The sequence below is a fragment of the Varroa jacobsoni genome, unplaced genomic scaffold (assembly GCF_002532875.2).
Source record: "Varroa jacobsoni isolate VJ856 unplaced genomic scaffold, vjacob_1.0 scaffold_221, whole genome shotgun sequence".
Lineage (NCBI taxonomy): Eukaryota > Metazoa > Arthropoda > Arachnida > Mesostigmata > Varroidae > Varroa > Varroa jacobsoni.
In genome coordinates this window covers 532272-552139 of record NW_019213123.1, presented here as the reverse complement: position 1 = coordinate 552139, position 19868 = coordinate 532272, and the positions used below count along the sequence as shown (strand labels likewise).

The 19868-nt window shown below is 40.1% G+C and overlaps 1 protein-coding gene across 7 annotated transcripts in view; it reads left to right on the top strand.

Annotated features, from left to right (window-relative positions):
- The window catches only part of LOC111273721 (phosphatidylcholine:ceramide cholinephosphotransferase 2), a 46236-nt gene extending 35148 nt beyond the window's left edge, over positions 1-11088 (top strand). For 5 of the 7 annotated variants that reach the window (XM_022855614.2, XM_022855616.2, XM_022855617.2 and 2 more), the window contains 2 exons: positions 1947-3350; positions 7212-11088. In XM_022855614.2, the coding sequence (XP_022711349.1) occupies positions 2088-3350; positions 7212-7373 (1425 nt within the window). In that variant the 5' untranslated portion in view covers positions 1947-2087 and the 3' untranslated portion in view covers positions 7374-11088. The remainder of the gene's footprint in view (positions 1-1946; positions 3351-7211) is intronic. The other 2 variants (XR_015316067.1, XM_086973614.1) reach the window with 2 other exon arrangements.
- The last annotated feature ends 8780 nt before the right edge of the window (positions 11089-19868 follow it).

Sequence of the window (19868 nt, the reverse complement as noted above, 5' to 3'; positions counted from 1 at the left end):
GAGCATTTCCAATTTTTTCGGTTGATTTTGGCTTACGGCTGACACGTGGATAACTTGTTGGATAGTTGATTAAATACGCTAAGGTGAAAAAATAAAATCTAAAAATAGTATTTAAAAAAATGTTATTATATTTTCGCTTTAGAATATAGGGACAATGCTGTCGCGTTGCGATATATGGAGTGGTTTCAGTAACTGAACTAAGAGCCAGCACACTATAATCATGACAACTTTTCCACAGCTGTGAAAACAGAGCTCAATATTTGAGATAATACCACCTTATCTTTTTGTATCCCAGATGTGGCACATCATTGCGCTAGCGGCCAGTCGACAGCGTCCTACTACTGCTTTATTTTTAGGTAGCACGCCGCCTTGCAAACTTTAGGAGAAAGCATGGATCTGATAATAACTTAGGTGAAAAGTTGTTTCAGCCATATATTTTTAACTGTATTGCTCTACACACCGTCCGTTCACATAACCATATTTAGTGGAAGCAAAGTAAACCGCTTGTGTAATTCCTATCGCGCTGGGGTACGACAATTATACGACACTGCTATAGGGACACCAACATGCGATTGGTGAGGGCTAATATATGACGCTTGTTTTTCTGCTAACTACATGGTTCGACCGTTATTCAGGTCATCAATGGATAGGACATTTGCTGCTGTTGGTCTTAGGAATATTTTCCTAAGACCTACTCTGACTATTCCTAAAACTAATAAGTCCTACGATGACTGATACCAAAACAAAGCATGCGGGAAAAGCATTGCTTCCGAAGAAAACTCAGTACGGGGGCACCTCGGATTGAGCAAAGCGCGAATGATTGAGCTGCTCGATTTTCGAGCGCAAAGGTTCATGGTTGACTGTGTAACGGAAAGCTATGATTGATGCAATTATTCAAAAATGAAGAACTCATTCTGAAGTAATATTTGAAATGGGATGAATTGTTTCAGATAAACATCGGTCGAGACAAATTCCATTTTTATGAAGAACATTATGCAAGCGTTAATTCTGTAACATTTTAAGCACTGGGTTCCGGGGTAGCTAGCTTGAAAGCAAAGTGTTATTCAAGCGCTTTTCTGCACACTGATCCATTATAGGTGCGATCAAAATTACGTGCTGTTTGTTATTATTGATGTAATTATTAACTGATGTATTTCAGTTGCCATATAACCTAGTTAATGATGCCGATTCAATACGAACCGATTCTGTACGGTCGGCAAAGGTAAATTCGTGTTTTCTTGGAGGGTCCTGAGTAAAATGCGTAGCACCGAGTGCCCGTGCACGCATCCAGCAATTTTCATCTTGTCCAATATTCGAAATCTGTATCTGCTGTGCAAAACAGTTACGCATCAAGGCGACAAAATCTGGCATGGCAGGACTACCTACTGCTTCAGTCATTTGCGTACGGTCCTGAGGGCCATTCTTTATGGGTTGTGTGATTGTAAAGCTCACCGTCAATCATATCAAGCAGTGTGTCTGCTTTGCAGTTAAGTAAATGCATATAAGCTAGCTGTAAAACCGAATGAATGTGAGCAGTTTTCTCTGACTATTATCTTTGTTAAATTCGGCTTTATCAACAATAAAAGATGTAAAGTTAATAATCTTCATCATATTTTCAGTTTCTTCCGTGTGTCAAGACCGGTTATCTATGATATATATAACAAAAAAAACGCCTAATTCTGTTACGACTTTTCACAACCTCTACGGCTGTAGCTTAGTCACCTGAGCGGTGCTGTGCACGCTAGAACGCTTTAGACACTGAGCTATTAGTTCCGCGTAACGCACTGATCAACGATGCGCTTTGGTCTGAAAGTGAAGCAAAAGTGAAGTTTAGCTTTCATAACTAGTGATGGGTGTTGCAACAAAATCGCCACCATCTTGCCTGACGAAGTTCTATAACATTTTTTCTTTCTAACCTGTTCCGCCTTTATTGTTCGTCTTTACAGGATGAGCCCTGCGATGTCGCCAAGGAGCCCTGTGACCACGTCGGTCGTCTGTTGTTGTTACCTCTCGCCCCCACCACGACACGTTTTCAAGCGTACCAATTCGTGGTACTCGCACGAGTATTCCGTGGCGACGGCTGCCTCATGTCTTCGCTAAACGGACCCCATTCGCTAGGTGGAGATCCTCTGTGCTGTGGAGCCAGCCAGGAGAAGCGGCCATTGTTGCGCGGCGAAACCCCGCAAAACTGTCCCACAAACAACGGCATCTCTCGTAGGGAGAAGAGCCCAGACGGCACCACGGCGATCATTCAAATACCTCTGCCCGCGCCGGAACGCGCGGAGCCAAGGTATAAGCCGGAGAAATGCAAAACGCTACTGGCGTGCATTTTTGCGGTGTTCTGCCTCCTGCTCAACCTGGTCGTGCTCGCGTTCATCCACGATCGCGTCCCGGATCGAACGAAAGTACCGCCTTTACCTGACATCTTCTTCGATCAGTTCCCCGTCGTTGATCAAGCGCTTGAGGTGTCCGAGATCATCATTATCGCCTCGGTATGGTCGTGCGTATTGCTAATCATTCTGCACCGATACCGGTGGATTGTCTTCCGCCGGATATGCGTAATAATGGGCGCCCTGTATGCGATGCGAGCGCTGACCATGTTTGTCACACAGGTGCCGATGGCGTCGAAAACATACTTCTGTTCGCCGAAATCGAATCACACGACGCTAGGTTTGATTGCGTCACGTGTCCTAACGTTGTTCTCCGGATTCGGCTTATCGATAAACGGTCATCATACGTACTGTGGTGACTACATCTTCTCGGGGCATACGCTCATTCTCACGTTGTGCTACCTCATTGTCAAAGAATATTCGCCTCAGCGTTGTCGAGTGTTGCATCTGCTTTATTTTTGCACATCGAGTATCGGGATCTTCTGCGTATTATTGGCGAGGGGTCACTACACGATCGACGTGGTTCTAGGTTACTATGTTACAACAAGGGTCTTCTGGATCTACCACGCCCTCTGCGCAGCCCAGCAGTCAAGCAAGGTAAGTAGCGGCCTCCGCGGAGGTGCGGCCAAATCAGTCAACAGCAACAACGACAAATCAGCGACGAATAATTGTCCAGCCCTTAAAGGGAGTTGTATCGATGTGTCGAGAATATTAGCTTGCACCGGCAAAAAGATGGACGATGAAGATGGGCCCAGAGCTAGCGACGAAGATTCGAGCCATAACGGGTCGCAGGGTCCGGACAGTCCGCAGTCGGCTGAGCAAACACTTCACGGATCGGGACGTGCGCGTGTCTACCAGCGGTACAGCAATCACGACGAGTCAAACGATTCTGTTGTATTAGAAAACAACATATCGGACCGGAATTGCAATCGTCCTCAGGCGACCGATGACAACGTCGAGGTAAAGTGTTTGTCACTTATGACCAGCATTGTTGTTACCCCGTCGTGACGGCTGTTGTCATGAGCCATCACTTAATCAACAGCATCATCTTTCCTTCCTTTTTCCTCTCGCCGTGTTGTGAATAGCCTCAGAAAACAAATCTGCCATCGGGAGCGTGTTCTATCCCTGCACCTACCTCTTTCGAGTAATATGTTCATACACTGGCCGACAATTTCGGCTTAATTGAATTGTTACGTTGCTGGTGCAGTTGTTACCTGCATCTAACGTTACTCGAGGTAGCTTATAGATAACTGTAAAACGTTGTTGAATATCCTTGTCTATCGCATCTAGATAAAGATAGTATTCTCATCTTGCCGCCATTACTCAATGCAGCTATCCCCACCGTCTTCCGTCATATTATGTGCATTTCGATTTACTGATTTCTTGAAATTATTTGAAAGTCTGAGAGAGACTTTATTTAGGAAATGATTCTCACTTCGAAGCAATGCTAGATCATACGAGCATTAAACATGATTCAGTCAGGTCGACTTTCGTTTTTAGCGCGAAGTAACGAAAACGGCAGATAATCTTGACAAGCTAGTAGGCAGTATTCACGGTTTCGTTATACAGTACCGTTAAACCAGTACAGTTAAAACAGTACCGGCGCGAACACAGTTTTTAGAGGATATAGTTACTAGGCACAAATTTGTGTATGTCAGGCATGCAGGCACAGCTCCCCGAAGTACGCCCTAATGTGCTAACCTCTCCATAGTTTCTTGGCCCTTTACCTCTAAATCTTCCTACTCTATATAGATTGTTCACTCAGCATTAAAGCAAATCAAGGCTTAAAAAGTCTCCTTATAAATTTTCGATTCATAACATTTGCAATACTGAGGCTCAACTTCTTACAACTTATGATTATGCCTTGATTGATTTTTCAAAATGATTTAAAAATAATGTGTTTCCTTTTCGTTTAATAGTATTTTCCTTAGCTTTAAGTCAGTGACGAAGGCCAATACTTTAGTTTAGTGGGAAAGCTATCTGCGGTAGAACTTATGAAGCCTTCAACGGTTGGGACTGCCAAATGCGTAAATAGAAATTTGGCTTAGGACTTGCGTATACGTTGCTTTTTGTATAGAGAGAGACGAGTTGGTTAATGTTCCCTAGAATAGCTACGCGTCGTTGTAACGACAGAAACCATTTACGGAAATCACGACGTACTGCAGGACGAATCTTACACTACATCAATTTGCGTATTTTACATATCCGTTTATAACGAATGCAAGGTCGTCTAAGACTACGTTGCCGAACGAACTCTCAGTTGGCGTTTAGAAGGCACCTAACGGGTACTTTTCACATCAGCGGTGAAGGACACCCCGACGTTGGTCTAGGATGACCAAATAATTTAGAAATAACGTATCTAAAGTTTTGTTCTTGCGTTTGCCAAACATGTTCGTTTTAGTTGATACAACATCGGCGTTAAACCCGATTGGAAACATGGCGTATTCGGTACAAGATGTTGCCTTTATGATGAAGCAATTTAAAGTTCTTTGGGCTTATTAAATGAAGACGCTTTTCGAAAATTTGTTTGGATCTTTAAAATCTTCATGTATTGCATGCATGATTCTCCTCTTACGTTAAGCACAGAGGCACACTTTCACGAAGCTATGTTATAAGTATGCTGTAATTTAATGCACTTAACGTAAGTAACATTTATTTCCGCTATCACCTCTAAATTTTTATAAGTCTCCCAGGTTATCTGGAAACGAGGTCACAAGGCACGTTGTCTCATTTCCAACATGACCTTGGCGGTCCTTACGTAATAGCAAAACGAGTGTTAAACAAGCATATTCTAGTTGATCCTAATTATACACTTTACGTATATATGTAGTTTAGACAAATTTCAATTGTTCATTAGTGCGTCTGAGTTAAAATCGTTTGTGATCAGTGTTGTGCAGAATGGACCACTTTCAAGCGGAACGATAATTGATCTACGTATAGCTATCGGTAGCGTGAGCTGATTTTGCTTCTCACACGCGATGAGGTAGACCCTATTGAATTGGCATCCTTGTTATTGGGTTGCGGCAAAATGGAAAGGGATTAAATGGAGTAAAAATGGCAATTATCAGAGGTGAAAATTGTATTCAATCACACCTAAGCCTAACTGGACACGCTGTACGGTTCTATTACGCCAGAGGTTTCCTCGTAGACCAGCCATTTTCAAACGCAACCTTATATTTGAATTGGCTGGCATCAAAACTACCTTTTAATGAGTATCGAGATGAAATAATTCGAAAAACCCTCAACTTTACTTAGTTGCTTTTTGAACACTTATAGTTAAGACTATGTAAGTTGTTTCTAGCTGTTCTTTACGGGGTCAGACTTACCGACGCTAAGGCAACGACTGCCAACCATTTGAGAAATATTGACCTACTTATAGACGGTCAAGAATACCTCTCATTTACATTTAGATATATAACCACGCTACACGAAGTGCCTAGATATACAATTGTCAAGCCACGCACATACGTTAACCCGAGCCCGCTATTAGTGAATTTTAAGCAAGAAGCTATGCGTGATAGAAAAAATTGTCCTGAAAATTGTACACATTGAGCAGGTGCTATCCGCGTGCATTCGGTTGGTGTATAACCATAGACATTCGTTGTATAACCAAACGAATATTTCGATACTCCGGCGCAGACGACGATAGGTTTCAAACGTTCCGAATGACCTACGTCATTCTCTTAGTGGCCATCTTAATTGTGATTTTCTTCTATAGAGCTCATTGTTATCGGTGTGGTAGGTTGCGGTTCGTGCAGGCGAGGATGACGTTTATAATAAGTAATATTTAGTTTGGTATCCATGAACTAGTGAAGTGATGGAATTTTCGCAGTGAGTTCTCTCATGGGAATAGCCCCGGGGAACGTTTCGGGTGGAGTCCGGACAGGGTGGAGCTCGGTCTGATAGCCCAGCCGGGTTTATCCGGGTTGCGTGCAACGTGTTTCTGTGTTGAAAGGTCGTACTATCCTAAATTACTTTTCCTAAACACAGCCACCACGCTGGCTATTTAGAACTCAGCTGCTTAAGTTTTGTACGTTGCCTCGTACGTATGTCGGTAAATAGTACCATGGTTCTTCAAGAGATTTCTAATCACCAGTTCGTCAAGGACAGTGTATCCGACGAAAAGGTTTAATAAAGTGGCTATCTGTACTTGGGCGGCAGCGCTATACTGTTACCCGTTATTTGCTAACACAATGTGTTTATGTGTGTTCTGACATGATCTGACAATTTAGAATGCGCCTGTTTAACAATAGTCCGGTTAACACTACTACTCTTATTAATTGCTACTTCTATGCAATATGAATATTAGCGTTTGTTTTGGGAGATCGCCCGAGTGCTCTAGTGGATAGCAGATTAAGTTCATTGGCACTGGTGATTTCAATTTTCACAGGTCACTTATTGTGTTGGAATCGTCTCTGTATAAAATATACGCTTTCGTATGCAACTTTCTTACTAGACACGCCATGTTTTTTTGACACATAGACCACAGCGACCTGTTTTAGCGAAATCGAAGAGACGTGGCAAGCTGATTTGTCGCAAAGGGCCTCCGTTCTCTCAGAATATTCCCGTATACCTGTCTGCGTTGAGCTAGCGGATACAACTCACTAACATAATGCTAATGTTTGCTTTTCCGGTCAATCGGCGCGGACTTTTGTTTCCTGTGACGTCTTTTCGTCTACATCGTGCGAACCACGGGCAACAAAACAACGACGACGACGACGACGACGACGGCGACGGCAACAACTACGACGACAACCTTCATTGTACGGCCAACATACTGAATCATATTATCATTACCTTGTTTTAAATTCGTTAAAACAGGCGCATCTAGCCTCGCAAAGCGCCCTCAGCTACCTAAGTCGGGTTTGGTGGTTCCGGATATTCCGTTACTGCGAAGGCAACGTGACAGGCCCGGTCCCGCGGCAATACGAGTGGCCTCTCCCATGGCCCAGGCGTTGGTTGCCCCGTACGCGGATCTCCTAGCAGGGAGGCCTCCGTCGCAAACCCCGCAGGGGGAGACCTGTCGCTGCAGCGTGACCTGCACGGCATTGTCACCACTGACCCGATGCAGATGATTATCACCAAAAGTCCAATTGCTACAATCGTCCTCGATCACTATCAGCAGCCAGATACACATGGGGAATCTGTTCACAGTAGGAACAGTGTCGAGCTGGGCAGCGGAAGCTGCCATTGCAGTGGCAGTACCACACTTGTGTTTGACGCGATAGCCAACAGCGTGCCTAAAATGCGAAGATGTAGCGACTGCGATAACGCTGATAGTACTAGCACTACTTCTAGAATAGGCAACAAGGAACAGGTGGACGTCCACAATGTCTATTCCAAGCTGCCGGCCAGCTATGCAGTAGCGTGTCCCGCAGTGTCAACAATAACACCGATCCCGATACCTCAACCACAAAACACACACAAACATAGACGGCGAAGAAAGGGCTATTACAAGGTGGTTAAAGCGATGACGCTTATAGAGGTCGACAATGATTCGACATGCAGGATGAAGCAGGTGGCAAAAGAACAAAAACAATCACAGTTATTATTGCAATACAAACAACAGGCAAAAGATGAAAATTACAGATGGACTGCAAAACGATTCCAGAATTTATTAGAGGAAACGAGGCTGTAAGCGAACAGGATCCAAGTTAGACAGGGGGGTACTGAACTGCTGGCCGGTGGTGCCTTTGTTGTTGTTTATGAAATAGCCGACGGCGGGCTCGCGCTGGAAGCTTCTCGCCGTACAATTTGACGCGATTTCATTTTCGCAGAGGTGATAACAGCAGCGTTGACTGATAAGACTTGATGGCAGACAAATGAGCAATAGCAGAAGATAAACAATTGTACAATGACTAACTGTACGACAGAGAGAATGTGTATTGAAATCACGAAGCGAGGTGTATGTAATATAATAGCGGTAAGCGTAGAGCTATTTTGACTAATTCTCAACGACGCGCTCCGATACAACAATCCGACGATCGGTGACATCGCCACAGAGCTCGAGAGTGGCATCCTTAACGAACAACGCCGACAATGCTGTTAACTATTACGCTGACTACTCGTGGCTAGTATGCGCGCTTCAGGATAAAATTACGACAGCCAATATTAATTCTATATATATATATATATATGGATAACGCATGAGAGGAAGCAAGCTGATGGTCTTCGTGCAACATCAAATGTATCAAAATTTCTTCCTTCCCTCAAAGAAAGATTAGTGAAGACTGACGAAAAGGTGATGTACGTTGAGCTATAGTGGCAACTGTATTGACAGTTATAGAAACGTTGAATAACGACAATGGACGAAGTGGTCTTATCTGTGGCACAGTCTATTATTTTTTCCATTAAGTAAGGAGAAAAACTAGGCACTAATAAATGTTACTTACTATTATTAATATCATATTAATAACCATGTCTGCCAGCAGAGTGTCAAAGTAGATAATGAACGACAAAAAAAAAAACTGTACAATAAATACCAATTGAACGCTATTGCATTGAGGACAGCGGCTGCAACTATCAAAATGGTAGTAACAAGGATTTTTCCTATGAATGCAATACATTTGCATCTTGAATAAGAACTCTTCTCTAAATACGTGTAATAATATTTAAACGCCACGAATATATGTACATGCTTATTAATTATGAGTATAGGAACAATGAACGGACTGTAATGGAAATTTCTGGCGTTCGTTAGGAAAACGGAGGTAGCAGCGAATTGACAATGTGGCGATTAGTAAAGTGAAATGTAAAAAAGTATCTGTAAATGATGCAAAGAAGCAATGATGAACGTTCGATCGAGACGATACCGAAGAAAACCGCGAAGAAGCATATGTAGTAGTTAGTGGCGATCGACAGGGGCGCTTTGATCGTGGCTCGATAGTCTGGCGAAAAGCTATTAAGGTGAGAGCTAGCCCGAAGCCTTCGCATGCTGCTTGTTCTTCACTGGCTACTGTCGATATGTAACGGTCTCTTGACAGCACTGCTGATTCAAATTTTTGTAGGAATTTCCGGTGAAATTGTCAGGCCCGAAGAGGTCAACGATATTCAAGTGTACCAAGGACCGAGGACCAAACACCAAACAGTCTAGAAATTCCTACGTAAGGTTTAAAAGCAGCCTAAGAAAAAAACCTTTCTGTTCGAGCGAAGATTTCATCCACATCAACTTGCCTGAAAAGAGAGAACGAAACTTCTTCGGATTAGCAGTTTCAGCGGCCGACAAGTCGCTGTAGCTTTGACGTTTCGCTAGATGTGCGTGTTCATGGAGATGGTCCGCTCTGCTGAGATGCGGTTAATCTGTTTTTCGCTGCCCTTACTACACAATGAAAGGATGAACTGCTTTGTTGGTTGATACTGTATTTTTGAAGAGGTGAAGATAAACGGTGATTGACTGACACAGCGGTGCGTTACCTGAGGGGATACTATGTGCTTTTTGGGTATGGCATGAAATCGTAGAATACACATAAAGAAAACAGACAACGCAAGGATGAGATTAGCGAAGTGCAGAGAGGGCTTGGTCTGGTGTAGACATAACTGTACAAAAAAAAACGTGTTGGAAATAATAAAATTCAAGGAAAGATTTCTTTTCGAAAAAGCCATATATAGGTACGTAAGACTCTAAACGATGAGAATTTACGGACACTTCTTCACATAACTTAAATGAACATTGCTTAGACGTGATGCGTCTTACGTGAGTATAGTAATAGACGGTAATAAAAGGATGAAATATTTTGACAACAGCAATTTCATGTTAAAATCGCTGGGAAATTGCATTAATCAGGTGAAGGCACGCAACTTATTATTGGCTTTATAAGTTCATGGGTGATACACCTAAATTTTCGTGTACGTTCATAACTTCGTACGGAACAGGATTTAAGTTTAAGAGTAGTGCATCTGTCCTCCAGTAGACCGTGTAAAACTTAATCTTTTAATGTGCCAAAAGATACATTTTTAACCTATTTGGTGAGACAACATTAAACGAAAATTACTGACTCTAAAGTCTGCGTAGAAACCCCATTTTGGCGGAACGCCTTCCTGTCGCCGAAGCGAAATAATAGAATGTGTAGCTGTTTGTGCTACTAATATATTGCCAACCCTCATTTTTATATGCTCATTGCACGTAGGAATGACAAAGCATTGTTGTCTGGTAACACCCTGTCCTGCGGCTAACTGCCAGCGAAATCAGATCGTTTCTAAGGTTAAATATAATTATGATAGAGACTAGTAATGGATTGTAATGCTGTTACACTGTGTACGGACGAATGAATGATCAAAGCCAAGAGTGTACATACGCCACTGTATAAGTTCAAATCGTTTGTAAGAGCTCACCTGAATTTGGATTACGACCAATGCGATCATACATAGCCACATCAACGAAAAACTGCGAAGACCTTGTCCCCCTTCTTGAGTTGCGAGTTGACTCTATTTTAGCTAAGACCCTATGTAATAACTGACAATTATATTCAAGGAAAATATTACATCACTTTAAAAAATTAGAATTCACGCATATACATATAACGTTACCAGACCCTCGCGTTTACCCTTGAATAGTCATCTATACAAGCACATACAGATATACCCTGTATAAATTATGTCTAGAAAATGTTTCATTAGCTATGAAAAGAAAGCGAGAAAGATTCAGTGCGTGGGAAAAATACCTGATCATAATAAATTAGATGAAAATCGTCATTTCGAACATTTGCTGTATTGATTTTATTTTTTTTTTTAGCAAATTGGTCGGCTTTTGGCTTGCGCTACGACAACATTGGTTGTTTTTTTTGACAATACAAAAATTACACTAATGTTAGAGTGAGAAAATAATACATTTTTCTGTTTTTGATCAGATATCAAGCTCTTTATTTGTTATAAAGGCTGTCGTCATCGGCATTTCATATTGAGCTCAAATTTTAGAGACAAAAAAGCGCTTTCCACGTTACTTCGTCCTATTTTGTCTACATCAAAAAGCTGCCGGAACAACTCCCATTGAGGTGCTGCGTGTACCGCAAAAACCCTATAGCCGGGAGTGCCAACATGATATGATTAGGTAAGTCGAAAGGCACATTTTACTCAACTTTTCAACTCCGACAGGATTGTCTTGAGCGGCTTTTAAACTAGAAGAGCCTATATTTCTATATGATAGGGTCTTAATCGTGCCCAGACTTTGTTGCTTGTGCAATCTTTTGCGTGAATAGAAAGTCGGCGTCAAAAATTCGTTTGTTCTGCACTCAGCATATAACAATTTTCCTAATAGCAAACTATACATATAATAAGAGGCAAAAGACTGTTACAATGTGAAATAAGACCGATGTTCTATTTTGTATATGGACTAGCGGACCACTTAAGGGCTCAAGGACAACAGGGAATCCTTAAAAGAGAAGGGTTCCCATATTATATTCTTTCGTACGTAAAGCTTTTGCGCAGTATGTCAATATTGCATTGCGGAGAGTTATACCTATTTCAACCAAAATACATATGTGTGTTAAACCGTTCTATCGTAACACTACATTGAGAAAACCTGGCCTGAAGCCTCGTGTTGTTTTACGAAAATTCTTAGGTTTCCCATTCTTGTCTAGGATTTTTCATGAAGGTAGCTGTAAGTATTGAAAACCTAAAAGTAGTCTGTTGGACCAAAAAAAGTCGACGAGCATGTATCCCTAATAAATTACTATTTAAATTGAGCACATTAGCTGGCTCTGGCCGGTGGTATCATGGCGCACTTCTGTCCAGCAATCATTATATTACATTACTTACCGTATCATATATTTGACTAGCCTAAATTTTATTTAGGTTTCGTCGGAATTTTTTCGTACTGACTCTATTTCGCCGTTGATGGACAAGAATGCCCTACCTACAGAGATGCAAGCTCTACCAGACTACGGAGCATGAGAGAACTACTACATGAAGAAGTGATGCTATGACAGAGTTAACGAAGAAATAAACAACGCTCGTCAACTTGGCGTTCGCTTAGAGTCTGATCAATGCGAAGTTGAATTTCATATGAATGAAATTATGTTAACACATTGTTAGAAACAGGCTGTCTTCGATTCCGTGCTGCGGAATATATTTAGCCAAATGTCTAGTGAATATAGGTAATATTCGTGTGTGCAGCATTCTGTAACATGGACATTAGGAACTACACTGGATGCAAACGTTTTTCTTGTTTTTTTTTTTCTATTTGTTTTAGCTTCTGTAGCTGTAGTTTTATTCGCGCAAAGGAAACTAAGAGTTAAGTTCTGTGGAAACTATATATAGGGGGCGGTTTGCATTACCAGAAAAAATATATCATGGTGGACCGTTTGCAGTGGCCAAACATTGGGCGAGAAAGTTTGGTCGAACCGTAATGAAAAACAAAAGCTTTGAACTAGTGGTACTACTTTGTATTATAATGAATCGCGTTTTGGCTCCCTTAAAGTTATAAAGTCGAATATCAGAACTTATCAGCTGATAAAAAAATGCTTGAGCGCTTGCAACTTGGGAAAGCTTACCTGCAGCTTCTTAGATCTGCTCTTCCACTTATTAAGTGAGTTAAGTATTGTTATAATGTTCTTGGGCCCTTACTATAAACGTGTGTGCGAATCACTCTGTGTCAAATGTGGCTCTGAACGCTTTTATTCTAAAGCACACTAGGATATACCATTTCGATACATGAGTAAGCCATTTATTCTATTGCCTTCAGTATATAACACACGTGCGAATAACACATGCTAGATCTCTTTATAACGAGTGCATTATCATCAGTATCAGATAGATACACAGAGACAGTCCAGTCTGTGTGGCTCTACCGTAACAGAAAATGATAGTGATAGCTGTTTGATCTATGTATACGAGTACACACTTTACCGTGGGGCACGGAAACAAGTGAGTTGAAACCAGCCTAAAAAGCGATTCTGAAAACGTCAAACACCGTACACATTTGCCAAAAACAAGAAGAAGGTAACATTGCAAAATGCCAACAGAAGTCGATCAGAAGATACCATATTTGGTGAAGGACGCTCACAGTGGTAAATCAGACTTTGCATATCTCAAAATTGTACTTTAATCAAATGTAAGCAGTAAGCCAATTGGATAACAGATATTAAATTTAGAAAACTTTACCCGCAAAATAAAATCTATTAACAAAAATTACACGAAATTGTGAAATGTTTTCTCGGTGATTCCGCTGAGAAAACAATTAACCGACATCAAAATATGCTTGGTCTTATCTTAGACAACACGATACGAGAATCGTAGACGATAAACAACTTTATTGCGTTTTTCTCTCTACTATCGTGTACCAACATGGCTGTCTAGGTGCACTCGGATATTAAGCAGTGATAGGCATGCATACCCATGTAGCACCAATAAGCGGCTAGGACAAAATGGTTGTCGATGTTATGAAAAGACGCTTGGCTGGCTGTCATCTATTCGTATAGGAGCAATCTATTTAGTACAAATATGAGAAAGCTAAGGTAGTATTGCAATTTTTCGGTATTGTCTGAGCCATCAATACGTCATTGTTAGTTTGAAACTTTCAAACTTATAGGACACAGATACCCATACGTGAACTGAACGAGTTGTGCCCTGCACTGTGAGATAACCAAGTATGCGCGCGATGCGATATCACTGCAAAAAAATATTCGTATATAGTTAAGAGCTTAATGTGTTTCAATGAACGATTAGGGACATAAAGGGCTAATAACAGTCACGGTCGCTAACAGCATATTATAGTGGATACTAACTACAACGTATTTATAACATTTCTGTACAGCCTATGTGTATATGTGTGTGTACGTGTATATATATATGTCAGTTAGGAATGTCAACGAGAGAGCTCTGTCATGATTCTAGGGCAAAGATACTAGCCGTTTTAATAATATTAATATATAATAGTAATGGTAACAATTGTAACTGATGCATATTGTGAACATGTGAGCCGATATGTCGAAGAAACTGCTCGAAACTACGTAAATCTTATGACATTATATATTTGTCAGGGAACTTGTAGAAACGAAAATATTGATAAAATGTAACTTATATTTGTCGTAAAGTAGACGTATACCACTCAAGACATGGGTGGAAAACTGGATTAGCCTTTTTTGTAGAATGGGTTTCCCGTAATAGAAACGACACACGCGAACAATATACGAGAACAGGAACCATCTGCTACCATTTATCGTTAAGGAATACCGCTGAGGTAATGTATTCAGGTGATAAAGGCCATTTACTTTTAAAAATTCGGAAATTTCTCCTGTGGTATTCAATGGTAAAGATGGGCATTCAGTTACTTTTTCTATTGTCATTTTTCTGGCTCTGACGTGTGAAATATATTGGCATAGGATTGGTTAAATTTATTAACAAAGTATTACTCATACAAACTGTGAAATTCTAAAAATTCAAAGTTCCAATGACCAAAGTTTCACAATAAATTCTGTCAAATACGGGCTAAACAGCATCTGTTCTATTTTGAATGCCAGCACGGATTACTATGCCTGATTGATTCTAAGTATCAGGGAAAATAAGGCAGCTACAAAATGATATCTGTGTCTATTTGTGCGCTTGAGGGAAACAAATGGATATGACATTTGTTCAAATAATATAAATGAGTAATGCTTGCGACTATACGTGATATATATCCATATAGCTATGAGGACCGACATTCTATCCTGGCAGCAGTGTGACTAAGTATATATCTACACATGAACATGCTCCGAATATTAATTTCTCTCTAACGATTGATATTGTTGAACTGAACTTATTATTTATTATAACGAAACATTTGTCAAAACAGCTATAAAAAAAATAACTATATAATAATAATATAGAATAAAGAGGACTATAAAAAGAACTCATGAAGTCTGTTCATTGTCTATAGCAGGAAATAATTGCGCACTTACTGCCATTTTCAGTTAGCCAAAAAGCCAACGGTGCTTGTAGTTTGACAATTCGATCGATCGATCAACTGGTTTTGTAAATTTACCGTAATTAGGCAATCAAGCTATCATGAAAAGGTAGTTGTGCAGTTTAGAGTATAGGCGTATTTTTGGCACATATATACACAAGCATGTAAAAATATAATAACTTGAGTAGTTCAGGCAGAGTTATCGATGTGTAGTACCTAATGCAATCTTTTTTGATTAGCAAACTGCATAAACTACCACTACAAAGCCCTAGCAAAAGAGACAACAACCAGAAGGTAGAATCATTGACCAGCTTGAAAAAAATCAGGAGCGTCATTGGAGATAGGTTAGCAAGTAGCGTCGGTCGATATCGTAACAAAGTTTTGATTACATTTGTCAAATTTATAAACATTGGTCGCACCCTCCTTACTTTGTTTGAACCTTCGGCTTTTCCTTAATCGGCATGTCGTACTGAGCGGTTGTCATATACCATTCTCAGCAGCTTTGTGTTATTAGGAACGTGTGCTAGTGGAAAAATACTTAAATTCTATCCTCAATTTACCTCCGCGCTCTGGCTCATAAGTTCATTGCATAAATGCGGTCTCTCAAAATCACTTCATGAAGTCTTTTCCTTATGTATGTTTGTCAAAAGCCGTAGAATTTTGCTGTTGTTCTATAGCAGTAGACAGGAATCGCTGCTTCGCGTTCGCACGCGTGCAGATTAATTGGTAACCTGTCAACAGTCAATGTCGGCCCGAACTGTTTTGACTTTGTCGTGCACTCTAAGCTGCACGATTCATGCACGAAACGTGAAGTGATGGCAAGTCAATCCGAGTTGAAAACCAATTTCAGAATCTTCACGAACACGACGGGGTATTGTCATGTGAGCTGCTGGCCCTGTGTGCTCGACAGAAAACAACCACATCTAGAAAGAGAGAGAGATTCAATACGGCTTGGCAGTTGCATTTCTGATGCTTATGAAATACTACAAGCGTGTGAAACCCACCCTATTTATAATAATATATTGCACATACAGAGAGCATATGGTAAATGTGAAATATTCACCACAATGCCGTAGAGAGTGGTATTAAATAATCGGCTTCGAACTAATATTTACGATTGAACTCTTTCACCCTCGAATGAAAGAGGGCCGAAAAGTGTGGGCAAACTTGGAAATAGAGATCGTTCAGTCCATTTTACGAAGTGATTGTCAATATTTTCCAACAAAGAACCTCATGGATGGTAATTGTCGTGCCACTTCCAAGAGCTAACGTTACCTACGGTTATGCTTTAATAATCACTAGCGAAAATAAATCTCTGCGTCATCGCAATTAAAAGCCTTTTTTTCATCATTGGTAACTTTGAGTGAGTTTAAGTAAACAGTAGTTACGTGACCGATAGAGCATATTCTATGGCGACAATTGTTGCAAGTCAGAACAGAGATAATTAGGTCAAAGGCTAACTCTAGATGTAACTTTTTAAATAGTTAATAAAAAAAAAGTGTTCGTTACTAGTGTTTTGACACGCAGTTGACATATTCCATCAGATTTTTTCTATCTTTGAATCTATCTAAAACTAGTCCCCGATCAAGCTAATCAACTCAAAAGGGCCGGAAACGACACGGGAACCTCGACTGTAACTAGACAATAAAAACTATCAATGACAATGGATATATATGGAGAAACAAGGATAGGTAATATTTACGAATGTCGATAAAGGTGTGCTTTAAAAGATAAATAAACAAGGATAAGAGAATTACTTACCGTAATGTTTACGAACGCCCAGCTGAAGCCACCGAACGGTAACACACTTGCCACTTTCTGGATAAATGTGTATCTTAGAAAGAGGAAAATATATATCTATTTATATAAATTTTCGATTATATAACAGGATTACGTTAAACTTACCAGCTAAATACATGCTTGGTAATAATTGTCTGCAAATAGTCTAACGAGAAGGTATACGTTAAAGGATCGAATCACAGTATTGATATTTTACACTATCAAAATAACTTACCACTTAGCAAATAAACAGTAGGGCTTGAATAAAAGCAATTAATTGATTAGTTTTTGGTTTTACTCTGTAAATCTGTCAGAGGTTGACCTCTAAACCAATCCGCTCAATTGGATTTCAAGGTAAATAAATTACTGCTAAATAAGAACGCGCTTAGCATTTGTATATAATACATGTTAAAAAGGGCTTGGCTATAGAACTATTACTTTATATGGCCATTGTGACGACAAGCGGATAAATAGCAAGTAATGCTAGTCGTGGACTCGTGTTTTGGCCTATAGTTTGTGGAACATCAAGTAAAGGCGTCTGTAAAAAGCCACATTAAACTATATTGGTCAGAAATCATATTTGCATTAAAAGTGGTCCGGGTTTCAATAAAATGAAGATATAAACTCCTGGATATAAGCCGCGCAGGCAAGAAGCTAAGACGCAAATGAGATGTAACAGTTCTAGATTATCAGCTCTGACAAGATAATCGCTAAGCTCTTTCAATGTTGAAGACAAAAAAACGTAATCATTTTTTGATAAAGCTGGCAGGAAGTGTTTAGGGTTTCTTAAATGAAAGGAAAAGACGAAACGTTTGTATTAAGGATCTTTCAAAACACTTGAAGTATCTGTAGCTTGCCAACTTCGATGAATGTTTTAATATTTTCCTTTAAAAACTTGGTGGATGTGTTTAGCAAGTGAGGAAACATGAAGTGGAATTGATTTTTTTCATTCGCAAAACTCAACTGCTAACTAATTAGTTATTAACTTGCTTCGTGGTCAGAAAAAAAAAACAGGCCGAGAGCTAACGTGATGTAGCATAGTTCCCCGAAACGAAGGATGGCCCATTTACTCTTGGCGTAATTTGTTTTCAACGAGGAAAAAAGAACCCTACGCTAAAGAACTAGCCACGAGTTACCTGAATCTCTAGGCTACTATATCTTTCAGGTGCATCATGATGACAAGTGATCCTACTAATGCTTGATTTGTGAATGAAGGGCATAATTCAGTTATCTCTACTATCGTCGACCCATGTAAACTTGTTAGAGACAACCGGAAAGAAAGTTTCGCGTACACCAATGAACAACATATGCGGACGCCTACACCTATATTAAAACCCTTCGGGTGCTTCTAGGCCTCGTCAAACCAGAAAGGGGCCGATAGCGTTTGCCGAAGGTCATTTTCATACGACAATGAAAAACAGATCGGGAAACTACACAGCAGGTATTAGCAATTTATCGAATGGAATTAAGGAAAGATAGTTTTTTTTCTCACATGCATCGTTATTCAAGCTTACATTCGTAGTATGGAAAATCAAGTTTAGTGATAATGTAGTATTTTTGAGTTTTTCAATTACGCACACACTTTCGTCACTCAAGAAGAGTTCATTTATACAGCGAACATAGTCACTTGAAATTTGTTTTCATTTGAAGGGAATGATATATCACCTTGCGAGATCATATGTTCTCGACTCCCAACTAAAATACCTGTTAATATTAATTAACAGCAACAATAATTTTTCATCCAGCTGGAACGGATGAGCCATGTAGTCTCGACACTGACAACCTTCGAAAAACGTAAAAAAGCGCGCCGCTTATCGAAAGTAGCCAATCCGAGGCGTGAGCTCGGCCGCTTATGATTCCTAAGCGACTTCGTTTGGTGGCTATGAGAATGTTAACGACAATATTTACGAAAAAAACGCCTAACAGCGGTGGGTTTTTTCTCTTTTTATCCGTGAAAATAATGGTCTTGAGCACTAAGTTACCGGAAAACAACTGCATTACTATTATTTTTATTATTTATAAATTTTTGAATAGATCAGGCTTATCACCTTTTAAAGAGAACCGTTTACACCTGCTCCTGCCAATGAAAGTGACATAAGAAAACAACAACAGCAAGCAACATTGTATAAAAAATCCTGATGGCACTTTTCGGAATTACTTGTGCCCGAACCCAGGACATCCAGACGTCCAACAGGCTGCATTTGGATTCCAACGCGAAGCTGTGAGTAAGTGATACATTGACTGTGTCAGTACAAAAATATATAAAACCTGATATATATGCACATTATTAAAAACGATTTCATAACTATCTGATACTTGGAGTCTTCAGCGGACGTTGCGTTATTGCAACAGCATTATACCCCTCACAGCGGCTAAATGAATAATCAGACGATACACTATTTAGAATCTGAATCTGTGTGTGTGTGTGTGTGTGTGTTTTTTTTTAACTTGATAGTAAATACTTAGCATAACCGCATGTGAAATGCGTTCAGGTGCCATAAAAATTATCCACAAAGACACGACACCAAGAAAAATTCTATGACCATTTGCTTAGGACTAAGATTTTGGCATTTGTTTCCAGAGACCGTCTCTCTTAAAATTATAAGGTTTTCCTTGACTACCGCTGATGCTGGCTTGCTACATTTACTAATATAATAATTCAAAGTGTCAGATCTAATTGCATAAACCTCCCAATCGACTTTAACTTCCTCCTTCCTATATTTAATAAGTGACTGTGTACTTGAAGAGCTTCAATTGAATCGAACCCCAGGAAGTATTGAAATCGTCTAAATAAAACAGCCTTTTCTAATTCAATGGAT